Below are 13,199 nucleotides of genomic sequence, written 5' to 3' on the forward strand. Positions count from 1 at the left end.
CACTCATCCCACCCAAAATAACGAAACCAAATATATTAGAAAAAAAATTAACTCTAATGGCAACATGCCATTATTCCCTTATCATCCAGGACTGACAGAAACAGAAAATAATGGCAAAAATCAACTACGCTGACTCTGAATTCACTAAACTGGTGCACAGAGGGTTTTAGTAAGTAAATGCAGCAAGGTTGACTGATCCATTTAGGATGACTTGGGAATTATAGATTCTTAGGTTAGCACTTTTAATTTAAAAATTACGCAATCTGTAGTTTAGAAAAATGAAGCAACACTAAGTAAGGCAAAGCCAGGACGGGGCAGCTTTGGTTACTAGATGCTATTCTATGTGTTTATATTGCTATATAACTGAAAGTGGAAAATGCCTTTGGGTTTTTCAGAAAGTAAGTGTTCACGTCATATCCATTAGCTACTTACTATATTGGTAAAATGTAGATAAACTCACTGTATTCAAGATCTATGAAAGGAGTGTAGCTGCTAACAGACTCACGGATACTTCGAAAGCTTACTTCACTCCTAATCTTGACATGGCTACGCTAATAAATCTCCAAACGCTCCAACTCTCCCTCCTCTCTCTGTTCCTCTCACATCCTGGGTATCACTCACTGCTGACGGGAGAAGTAATTGGTAAATGATGGAGGAGCAGAGAGAGTCCTTTATAAAAGACTTTTATTTTGTCACACGGACATATAAACACTTGCTCACAGACAGAGCATTTAAGACACAGTAGTAATGATTACCGCAGGTGACAACACTCATCAGAATGACAGGCTTCACATCTCCTCAGTCATCTCTGAAGACTCACTAAGATGTCTCAATGTACTGGTTAAACTGAGAAGCTGACTTTACATTTAGGAGAGTAAGATTGATTTGGATTAAGAGAGAACCCAAGGCACAGACCGTTTGTGAAATGTCAGATAAAAACAACACTCTGCAGCGTCCCACAGGGATGAAGCGCTGTACCTTCTACAATTACCCTTCTAAAAGCAGCTTTTGAACTCCTGTGGCTGGGATAACGCAGAAGACACCTTCAGGGACTTTCAAATGGACCATGCCAAACAGTGCTGTTCTTTCACTAATAATCCTCAACAGGAGCACTGTACCCTAAACCTTTTCTGAGGTGGGTCGTGATAACCTAATATTAGATAACCTAATATGGCTGTATTTTAAATCCTTCCTCTTTTTCCTCTGCCTCCCTCCCCTCCCTCTTCCCTGATGGTTTTGAGGATAGATCTCAGGGCTTTAACACTGCTAGGCAGGCACTCCACCACTAAGCTTCATCTCTAGGCAATTTTCCCCTGTAAAATTTTCATAAATAATGCCCAGTAATTTCCATTTTGAAAATGTAAACTATCTCATAATGGGAAATTGGAACCAGTTATGACTATAATTTTACAGAACTGTTTATGTCCTAATGCTCTTTCTATATATCCAATTAATCTTTAGTTAATTTACTACAAATAGGTTATGTTAACTATAGTTAACTTTAATTTTATAGTTATAGTTAACATAATTTATCAATGAAAACAAAGCACATTTTGAAGCTCTGTGCTCTATTTATGAACACATACGGTAGGAGAAAACTATCATTCCACATTCATAAAGCATTTACTAATGTGCACTAATTACATTATGCACGCATTAAGAATGCCGTAACGAATGCCAGGCCATTAGTGAAGCGCCGTCTATGGAGTGTGCCAATACACAGCAGGACTGGAGAGCCCCTCTCCATGTGTGCACTTCCACACTTGCAGATGGTTCTTTTCTCTTTTCCTCGTCCACTCTGAAGCACACTTTCTGAATGCAACAGCAGCAACCCTCTATGGGAAATGATCATTTTTTATTTGATTCAAATCAAAAGAATGTAAAAAAATATATTGTCTGGGGATGTAGCTCAGTTGGAAGAGTACTTATTTAATACAGCATAAGGCCCTGGGTGTTGTCTCCAGTACTGCACACACTAGGGGTGGTGGCATACACGGTACTCTTTAAGAAAAAGGTCAAAAAAAAAAAAAAAAAAAAAAAGAAAAAGAAAAACCACTAAGTTTTTTTGTTTGTTTTGGTTTTTGGTTTTTCAAGACAGGGTTTCTCTATGTAGCCCTAGCTATCCTGGAACTTGCTGTATAGACCAGGCTGGCCTGAAATGCATAGAGATCCGTCTGCCTCTGCCTCCCAAGTGCTGGGATTAAAGGCGTGTGCCACCACTGCCTGGCTATGAATGAGATTTCTAAAATGAGTGGAGCTTACGTTTCATTATAACCTTGCATTCAATGATGTCAAGTGTTCACACACTTAGTAAGTACCCATGAGACACCTATAGGTCATAGATGGTTTCAAGAACAGCAGCCATTGACCATGCTTGTGTCTCACAACTGAAAGGACAGTACTGGCCATTCTCATTGGTGAGTTCCGGAAGTCCTTTCCATGGGGATCTGAAAAAGAAAAAGAAAGAAAAGCATTTTATAAGGCATAATTTAATGCACATGAGCAAAGTAGGCAAGTCCTGATGATTTTTGCTTTTTACTATAAAAGCAATCATTTTGTCATTTGTTGCAAAATAAAACAATATTCTAAAGATATATACAATGAATTTAGATTAAAAACTATCCTTTGGTATATTCTATTTTTTGGTTTAATACTAGGAAATACAAATGAGTATTTCATCGTTGCTATTTGTTTTTGTTTGTTTGTTTGAAATAGGGTCTTGCTGTGTGACCCTTGTTGGCTGGGAACTTGTTATAAAGCTGAGGTTGACCTTGAAATCGCAGTAAAGCTCCTCTCTGCCTTCCCAGTGTTGGAAACAAAGATGTGTTTCACTAGGCCCAGCTGTATGATTAAAATTTTTAAAAACTACCATTCCAGAAAATCTATAAATATATATGTAATATCCTCTCAAGCCTAATTTTAACCTTGTTTGTGCTCTGAGATACGGTCTTATGTAGCTCATGTGGCTCTGAACTCAGGCTCTCCCTGTTTTGTTTTGCCTTGTGCTGAGATCACAGGCTGATGCCTCCAGGCTGGCAATAATTTCAGTCTTTCAGAGTAAGTTCATGACTCACACTGCAAATATATAAGTGTATTATGTATGAATTTGATAGAACTAGAAAACTAAAGGAAGTAATACAGAGACAGCGAGAGTTATAATTAGGAAAATGTCAATTAGTTCCTTATTCTAGAGGATAACAAGCCAACTGATTACATATTTACCTCTAATACTTAGTATTTATGCACAGTACCTCAACACTGACAGCCACCCCACGAGATAAATGCTACACCTATCGCTACATGTACCGAGAGAAGAGGGATGGACAGACATGACGTCACTAGTGACAGATCCCAGCAGCACTACACGGACTATTAGAGCATCTCATGATGCTCACGTGAGAGGCAGTGTAGGCCACTTACACTTTTATTCTAAGCACGCAGAAGGAGACACACTTACGTCTAGACGTAGAGAAATGCAGGTAGACTTTGGCTGAGTGTATGCCATCTCAGAAAAATACTCAGCACTGACACTGCTTGATTCACTAATCATCAGGAGAAAGAGTGTAACAAATACCACTTGAAATAACAGTCAAGATACCAACTGATATTTTAAGGATAATGGAAACTATGACTTGATAAATGAATCATCTCAAAAGGTCCAACCTGGATACTTCAAGTATTTTATGTATCCTAATCACATCCAAATTATCAGTTATCTTGAAAATTAAAGACTATTCCACAAGTACAGACCATAAAACATAATATCCTCAAATTAAAACCAAAATAGTTAAGGGAGGTAAAAATTACATGGTTGAATTAAGGTGCAGATGCACACAGCATGCAGAAGTGAATTCTGAGAAAGTCTTGTTTACCCGATATCTGATACACTGACTGGACATTAGTCATGCAATAACTTACCTCTCAAGACGAACATAATGTCTGGAAAGGACATTTTTAACCAAAACTACAGTCTTGGCAGCAGTCTCTGGGCCCATCAGTTTAGAAAAATACAACTTTGCACGAAGAAAATACCCAATAGGCCATAGCCACTCCTAAAATATGATTTAAAAAAAAGGAAAAAAGAATTGTGATATCTAAATTTATTTCAAAACCATTTTAAATTAAAAACTCAGAAAAGAGAAACAAAATTCTTACAGGTCCTTGGTGGTAATTGAAACCTTTAGCAAGATTGTAGTTGTCATTGTCTAAGGCATTATCATAAACTCCACAGTAAACCATATCACTGCAAAATGATTGGAGTTTGAGGTCAGTAAGAGGTCAGGCATCATAGAGGAACATCAAAATTTCAACAGTAAAGGCAAGAAAAATAACCATTTTCTCTCCCAATCTATAGAGTGAGCCTGCTCAGCATTAGTACATTACTTAATACACAATTAGTACATATGAGCACAGAGGACTTTATAATGTGTTCAGGAAAGATTAACAGAGAAGGCAAGTGTCCTTAAGCTTTCTTTCATATTTAGAGCCCAGATATTAACTTATTTACAGCTGAAGGTCATGATACTAGAGAAGGGCGTATACAAAGGGGAGGGGCAGGAAAGGAAAAGGAAGATAACAGCATATATGTGACGTGGGAGCAGAGGGAGGGCTATCAGGTGGGAGGAAGAACAGGTGGCCAGGAAACGGGAGAGGGGCATCACAGAAATGTGTATGAAAATGTCATGGCCACAGCTATTACTTTGTATGCTAATTTTAGAAAACGAATAAAAAATATTGAGGCATCTTGTCTTCAAGGAGCTAGTCTATAGTTTAATCATTTCACTAGGCTTCTAATATGTGTAACACTGGGTGGCGGCGGCACATAACTTTAATCCCAGCACTTGGAGGCAGAAGCAGGTGATCTCTCTGAGTTCAAGGCCAGTCCGGTCTACAGAGCAAGTTCCAGGACAGCCAGGACTGTTACACAGAGTTGAAACTGCACCCCCCAAAAGTGTATAACAATTAAAATACCCACACAGTTATTTGAATCAGTAAAACATCACTAAAGACAAGGTTTCACTGACTGTGGAACAGAAAGCCATTTATCTATCTATCTATCTATCTATCTATCTATCTATCTATCTATCTATCTATCTATCTATCTATCTATCTTGTGGTGCCTACTGATAAAACCTAAGGCCTTATCTATGCTAGGCAAACATCCTACCACTTAGCTACATTCTTAGTCCATGTAAGGTTGTATTTTAGCCAGGCAGTGGTGGCGCACGCCTTTAATCCCAGCACTCGGGACGCAGAGGCAGGCGGATCTCTGTGAGTTCGAGACCAGCCTGGTCTACAAGAGCTAGTTCCAGGACAGGCTCCAAAGCTACAAGAGAAACCATGTCTCGAAACACCCTCCAAGAAATAAACCAACAGCCCCCCCAAAAAAGGGTTATATTTTAAACTTCTCTATGAAGCTATTTTAAAACTTAAATTAGCATACTTTCAGATTATAAATAACAATTGAATATAGATACTGCTATAATATATAGAATTTATAACATAGTTATACACTGAACAGTGTTACAAACATTGCCACTAGATGAGTTATGCATATTGAAATTTAATTAAATTGTAATTTTAAAATCCCGTTTAGTGATACAAAATGGCCACATGTGCTTTTAACATATCTTTTAGTTCTGATCAGCAGGTTTTCTGTTTGTTTTTTGTGGGGGAACAGGAGTTTGAAACAGGGTCTTAATGTGTGGTCCTGGCTGACTTGGAACTTTCTCAATAGACCAGGCTAGCTTTGAACTCACATAGATCTTCCTGTATATGTACACCTGACAAGTTTTTAATCTGTTCTGAGTATGTAAGCATGCAGAAAATGAGAAGTATTAGCATATAAAATGTTGCATATATCAGAATGAAATGAAGCCAAGCATGGTGGTATGTATCTAATTCTGGAACTTGGGAGGTTGAGACAAGAGAGTCAGTAATTCACGGCTGGCTTCAGCTGTTTATGATTCAAAAGAGCCTGGTATGGTGGCACACACCTTTAATTCTAGCACTTGGGAGGTAGAGGCAAGTAGAGCTTGTGAGTTCAAGGCCAGGCTGGTCTGCAAAGTAAGTTCTAGAACAGCCAAGGCTGTTACACAGAGAAACTCTAGCTCGTAAAACAGAAAACAAACAAACAAACAAAATAAAAATAAAAGACAAGACCAAAAAAATGAAATCAGTATATAGAAAGGTGGGTGCAATGGCGCACACCTTTAATCCAGCACTCAGTATGCAGAGGCAGGCAGATCTTTGAGTTCCAGGTCAGCCTAGACCACATAGTGGAAATCAGTATATAGTAAAGCTCTTTTGGATCAGCTGTTGAGCGCCCTGGTGTGTGTGTGTGTGTGCGCGCGCGCGAGCACACGTGCACAAGAGCCAACAAAACACCAAACCCCCAAAACTGAGAAAGGCCATTAGAAATTTAATTTATAAAAGTAAAGACATTTGCATATGCAAATTGTAAAATAAAAACAAAGTTATTTACTAATTCAAGTAAAAAGAACGGTATAATTATACAGAAAGACTGCCGGTAAAGAACACAATTAAGCTCTCTCCTACCACCGCTGCAAATGAACAGATAAGGCACAGCACCTGAGACAGCACAGACAGTGCCAGCTCAGCAGGAAACGCAGAGACTGTCTCTGAGGGCCTGGAGAGACGGCCCAGCAGTTAAGAGTGCTTGTTGCTCTTGCAGAAGACCCGGGTTCAATGCCAGCATTCACATGGTGGTCACAACTATCTGTAACTCCAGTTCCAGGGTATTTCCACACCCTTATACCAGACATGAATGTGGCACATAGGCACACAGACATACATAAAAGCAAAACACTCATACACATTGAAAAAAAAAGATGGCCTTTAGTTGTGGGGCGTGGTGCTGGGGACATAACCCAGGGTCTTGTTGGGACAAGCACATGCTCTACCACTGAGCTACAAACTCCCAGAAACTCTCCCCTGCTCCGAGACAGGCTCTCCTGTAGCCAGGCTGGCCTCAACTAGTCAGACAGTAGAAGATGACCATGAACTCCAATTCTCCCGTTACAGCTTTCTAGGTGCTGGGTACAGGCATGTGCCATCATGCTGGCTATTTATAAAATTATTTATTTTTGTCGTCTTGGGAATTGAACTTGTGGAACTTTTTAGTGGGAGTGGGTGCTGGGGACTGAATCCAGGCCCCTTCCTACACGCTAGGCTAATGTCTGCCAGTGACCTACATCCCTATGAAGTTGGTTTTTTGGTTTTTATTTTTTCTCTTTGTTTCTTCTTTCTAGATAAACTTGCTTTTGTTCCCTTTTAGACAAACTTAGGTAACTGGAACTCATGTGCCAAACTGGCCGGGAATAATCAGCAATCTTCCTGCTAAAGCTTCCAAGCGCTGGTGTCATGGTACTGAGCTTACATACTCAGGTTTGAGTCTGTTGTTGCTTTGTTTCTGAGACAGGGCCTGGCTAGCGGTCCAGACTGACTGTGAACTTGTGATCACCCTGCTTCAGGTTCCCCAGTCCTAGGACTCAGAGACGTGAGGCACCAAGTCTTAGTCTTTCACACAAATTCTCCTAGATTTGTGACTATATGGATACAAAATGTACAAAGATGGGCAGAAATGACTTGAGTAACTGAGAAGATGGTATTTAAAGTAACTTCTTTTTCTTTATACACTGTTGGTACTTTTCACCATACACAATAATCATGTATTACTTTTATAGTCAGAAAAGAAATAAAAACTATTCATAACATTAGTTTCATGTTTTTACAACTTTTTTTTTTTTTTTGGTTTTTTGAGACAGGGTTTCTCTGTGGTTTTAGAGCCTGTCCTGGAACTAGCTCTTGTATACCAGGCTGATCTCGAACTCACAGAGATCCGCCTGCCTCTGCGTCCCGAGTGCTGGGATTAAAGGCGTGCGCCACCACCACCCGGCCTTACAACTTTTAAGTTAATTAGTGAATATAGGAGAAACCATAGGCACATTTAACACCCACACACAATAAAGTGGCCGATGTTTACAGAAGTTTGAATGCAATTTTTGAGAAGTTATTTGTAAACAAGTACAGAATGGCTAATGCTAATCTATGTGGATTAAAGACAGTATCAACAACTTTCTTAATACTTATGTTCCAACTTACTCTGGATCTAAAGTTTTCATGCCAAGGGGACCAAGCAATTTTTTTTCTGCAATTTCCAAAGCTTTCCAAGCTTTTTCAGCAGTAAACAGTTCAGGGGCCTAATGAAGAAGGTAAAACAAGCAAAGAAAAAAAACAAGCATTTTAATATCACAGAAAAATGAGCTCTTACCTATATACATTAAGTATAAACTTTGAAAAGAAAGAAAAAAATTTAGGCTATGTTGTGGGTCAGAATTTGAGAGTGGATACCAAACAAATCTAACCCAATGAGGCTGAGCCCGAACTGCCTTTGTCAGCCTGAGAAGCTGGGAAAGCTCAGAGTGACCATTCCCTCGGGGCACGCAGGAAGGAGTAACCAGATCCAAGAGGTAACCATAGCTCAGTAAAGGTGGGGCTCACCTCGACCCATCACTTTATTTCTAGACTTGCAGAAGCACCCTGTAAGAGCACTTGAACTTCTGGCAGTGGTGGCGCACGCCTTTAATTCCAGCACCTGGGAGGCAGAGGCAGGCGGATCTCCATGAGTTTGAGGCCAGCCTGGTCCACAGAGTGAGTTCCAGGATAACCAAGCTGTTACATAGAGAAACCTGTCTCGAAAAACTGAAGGAAAAAAAAAAGAAAGAAAAGAAAAAGAAAAAACCTTAAACCTTTTCCCCTCTCTTGGCCATAATGAATTCAGAACTTGTATTCCAACAGTGTAAGTACTTTCCTGTGTTATGCGGAAGGGGAAAACATTTTGCAACCACTTTAATAATGAAATGACGTGAAAAATGAACCAAACCAAAGCTACCTCTGTGCAAGCTTGCACTTCCATACCACGATACTTAGTAATATTCTGCTTAGCAATCCTTTTGACAAAGTCACACACCTAGGGAGGCATGGATAAACACAAAGCTTTTCTAGTCTACTGATCTTAAGGGTTCATCTTTAGACTGAGATTTAATAACAAAACAGTCAAGAATTCTTAGCTAGGTGGATGGAAAGATGGCTCAGTAGTTAAGAGCTCTTCCAAAGGACACAAGTTTGATTACCAGCACCCACATGGTAACTCAAAACAGTCTGTCATGCCAGGCTTGGGGAATCTGATGCCCTCTTCTGGCCTCTGGGGGTACTGCATGTACATGGTGCACAGATATACACGTGGGCAAAACACCCCCTACACAAAATAATAAAATAAGTAAATAAATTACTATAATAATTTATATTAACAATAATATATAATACCAGATACATAAATAAATAATTTAAAACATTCTTATCTAAACAGAACTAATTAGAGAAAAATGCAAAGTAGATCAAAAGTGAACATAAGCTGCCTGTGCACAACTTTCCAACTGGTGCACCGGGGAGCTGTCTGTAGCACCAGCTTGTGTAGTACAAACGCCCACAGCCTTCAGGGGAAAAGGGTGAGGGCTGAGGCTCACGGAAGCAGCCCAAGTCATCCAGTGTGTGGCACAGGTACCAAGTACTGTCCCATACACAAACACTAGGAAACATTTTGTTTCTCATCACCATTGTTTTCTATTTTTGACACTAAATGTTACAGATTAGAGATAATATGCCTACTTAATTCCTGAAACTATATAAAATTATCCAGAAAGCAATAACTTTTCATGGTTAAGGGGAGCTGAAAACCAAACAGGAAAAAAAAAGTCCCATAGTATAGGTATGATAACATTTTTTGAAATTTGAAAGTAACACATCGCTTACCACGACCATTGCTATGGTAAAATTAGGCCTGAGTTGATAGTCACACCAAGGACTTGATGCTCCATAGCTATCTTTGTAGATGCCACGCTTGTGAACCAGATTCGGATGCTTCTCATTAGGATCTGAAGGGTCTTCAGAGACATGGAACAGCTTTTCAAAGCTGCTCTGTATTTTTCTGTTCCACTCATCATATGAAACTGTTACAACTTTCCCTGAAAAGCAGTAAGACATGGCAATTGTAGACATTAAGAATATCCCAAATACTATTGCTAAAACCGCATATTTAGCTTACTTATGAAACAAATTATCTATGTTTTGGAAAATGTGGCTACTCTGGATGGAAGTATGTTATAAGTTCAAAGACCAGCTGCCTCTCCTAAAAAGAATGTAAAGGGCTCAGGAATAACTTCATATTCATCACATGTTGAACATTTCACATACATTGAATTAAAAATACAATTGACTTTTTGGAATGTTTAAAGTTGTGTGGGTAGCTCAAACGTTATTTCTACTGTATAGAAATTGTTCCAGAAAGAGGTGTAATGATTTCCAGCTGTTCAGAGAATGTAACTTGCTCACAAAGTTAGGGCAGAGAGAAGCACAATGAGACCAGCACTATGCTGCCTTCCTCTGTCAGTTCAGGGGTGCTGTGGGAATGGCGTTAGTAACCAACTTCATCATAATTTCCATATCGGTAAATTAATGACTTTTCTTGTTTCTTAAAATTTTGGGTCTTCAGTCCGATAATGGAAACAAAGGTTACTACCTTGTGTGGTCTTTGTAAAACAGGCCACCTTACCATGCCTGCTCACGCTGACTTCATGGTAACAAAGGTTAGTACCTTGTGTGGTCCTTGTAAAACAGGCCACCTTACCATGCCTTCTCACGCTGACTTCATGGTAAGGGAAAATATTTTTCTTGGACAATTCCAGCAACCAACGAACAGCAGATTTGCACATGCCAACAATTTCCACAGCAGATCCATCTCTAAAATTAAAAATATTTATTCTCTATGTTGAACTTATTTAACCATTTGCCCATGAAGGGCATTCAATAAGTAATTTTGGGTTGGGGAAGTAACTCAGTGGTAGAAGGTTTGTCTAACATTAAGGAAGTCTCTGGGGGTAACACAGAACTAAACCAAACAAACCACCATCAACAAATATTGGTGAATAACGCATCATATAAGCAACCATCTGTCCCACCTCTTCACTTTATCAGCAGTACATATTATATCACATAAGAAAGCTCTTCCCTTACTATTCTCTCGCTGATTATGTTCCTGACATTAAAAACATTTATATTTTTACTTTGTGTATACATGTGTGTCTCTATGAGTATGTGCACACATGCGGATGCCCACAGAGTCCGTAAGTGCATTGGATTTCATGGAACTGCTGTTACATTAGGTTGTAAGCCTCCTGCCCTGAGTGCTGGGAAATGAACTTGGGGAACAGCAGGCAGTTCTCTTCCCAGCTTGGCCATCTCACCAGTCCCTCCTCTCCTAACACTTATTTATTAGTTTTGAGACAGGGTCTTTCTATTTAGTCTGCCTGATCTGTTTGAAACAAAAATCTTTTATATTAAAATAGCTTATGGGCTTGAGAGATGGCTCATCAATTAAGAGCAAATATTGCTCTTCTGCCCAAGCCTGGTTTGGTTCCCAGCACCCACAGTGAGCAGCTCTAAAGTGCCTGTAACTCCAGTTCTGGAGAATCAGATGCCCTCTTCTGGCTTCCAAGGGCACCTGCACACACATGCACCTTCCCACATAGACACATCAGTTTTAATTTTAAAAAACTAGAAAATAGCGTCTGAGCTTCACTCAGTATAAAAAAACTTCCGGTACTTGTTGACAACTTCTGAAATCATAAATGAAAACTCCTTAAATAACAAAGCTAGAGATAAAAGGTTCAGAAAATAAAAGCTTTTTATTTATTTATTTTTTTTTTGAGAAAGTCCTGACTGTCCTAGAACTAGCTATATAGACCAGGCTGGCCTCGAATTTACAGAGGTCCGCTTGCCTCTGTCTTCTAAGTACAGGGCATGTGACACCACTATCTGGCAATAAAAAAACATTTTTTTGCTTTTTGAGACAGGTTTTTTCTATGTAGCCATGGCTGTCCTGGAACTCACTCTGTAGACCAGGCTGATCTCGAATTCACAGAGATCTGCCTGCTTCTCCCTCCCAAGTCCTGGGATCAAAAAGCGTGAGCCACCACTGCCCATCTAAAAAACATTTTTAAAAGATCAATTTCAACTAGTTGTTTTCCATACTCGTAAAGATAGGCATAATAAAATCTTAACATTGTACGAAGTTCGGATTAAGAAATGTCTTAGCCAGGGCTGGTGATACGCTCAGCAGGTAAAGGCCCTTGCTGCCAAGTCTGATGACCTGAGAACCACATGGCGGGAAGAGCAAATTGACTCTCACAAGCTGTCCTCTGCCCTCCATGCGTGTGCTGTGGTGTGAAGACACACACACGTACTCCCTCCACTCCACAAATAATTGTAAAAATTTCTTTAAAGAATTATTTTTGTGATTTATTTAACTTTATTTTATGTGCATTGATGTAAAGGTGTCAGATTCCCTGGAACTGGATTTACAGATAGTCAGGAGCTGCCATGTGGGTGCTGGGAATTGAACCTGGGTCCTCTGGAAGAGCTATCTCTCCAGCCCTGTAACTTTTTTTTTTTAATTTAAAGAAAATGTCCTAACCATTAGGATGATGAATTATAAAATGTTTGAGATTCTTGCAGAGGTGCAAAAATCCTGAGATCTCCTGGAGGAGACCAGGTCACTCTCCTTGATGACTGAGCCCAAGAGGGCTGCTAATCTGTATAATGGGGAAAGGAAGGAAGGAGCAGAGGAGGAAACGGAAGAGAAAGATCTGGAATGATTTAATGCGGAGACCGTGGTGAGGAACAAAAGATTCCGTGAGTAAATGTGTCTGCAAAAGGAACTGGAATCACAAGAGCATCACTGCTGAAGCATCCAAAATGAACTCTACCGCGGGGTGGCTGGGATTCCTCTGTTCCTAGCTTGGTCGCTTTCTCCCATTTTATCCATCCATGTGCCACAGTTGAAGCGATTCCCTCCATAGACAAATCCCGTTTCTTCATCAACACCTATAGTTATATTGAAACCTAAAAAGAGCAAAACAAACACGTATAAAATAGTCATGATGGCACAGGTTTGTAACCCGGGCACTCAGGAGGCAGAGGCAGGGGTGTCCGAACACGGCCATGACATGTGGTGAACAGTGCCATGGGGAGCTGTGACAGAGGCTCCAGGAGAAAGGCAGAGCCTTTTACCTCAGTGCCTCTTGTTCTCTGGGTTGTTCTGGACGTGATTTTGTGCCTCT

General features: G+C 39.9%; 1 protein-coding gene across 1 annotated transcript in view; it reads right to left on the minus strand.

Moving 5' to 3' along the window:
- Positions 1–673: 673 nt before the first annotated feature.
- Agl (amylo-alpha-1, 6-glucosidase, 4-alpha-glucanotransferase) overlaps positions 674–13,199 on the minus strand; it is a 55,427-nt gene continuing 42,901 nt past the window's right edge. The window contains 7 exon segments of the mRNA XM_057793239.1: positions 674–2,447; positions 3,919–4,052; positions 4,156–4,243; positions 8,125–8,222; positions 9,835–10,046; positions 10,709–10,821; positions 12,846–12,981. Of these exon segments, the coding sequence (XP_057649222.1) occupies positions 2,330–2,447; positions 3,919–4,052; positions 4,156–4,243; positions 8,125–8,222; positions 9,835–10,046; positions 10,709–10,821; positions 12,846–12,981 (899 nt within the window). The 3' untranslated portion in view covers positions 674–2,329.

Source organism: Chionomys nivalis, chromosome 18 (genome assembly GCF_950005125.1).
Source record: "Chionomys nivalis chromosome 18, mChiNiv1.1, whole genome shotgun sequence".
NCBI lineage: Eukaryota > Metazoa > Chordata > Mammalia > Rodentia > Cricetidae > Chionomys > Chionomys nivalis.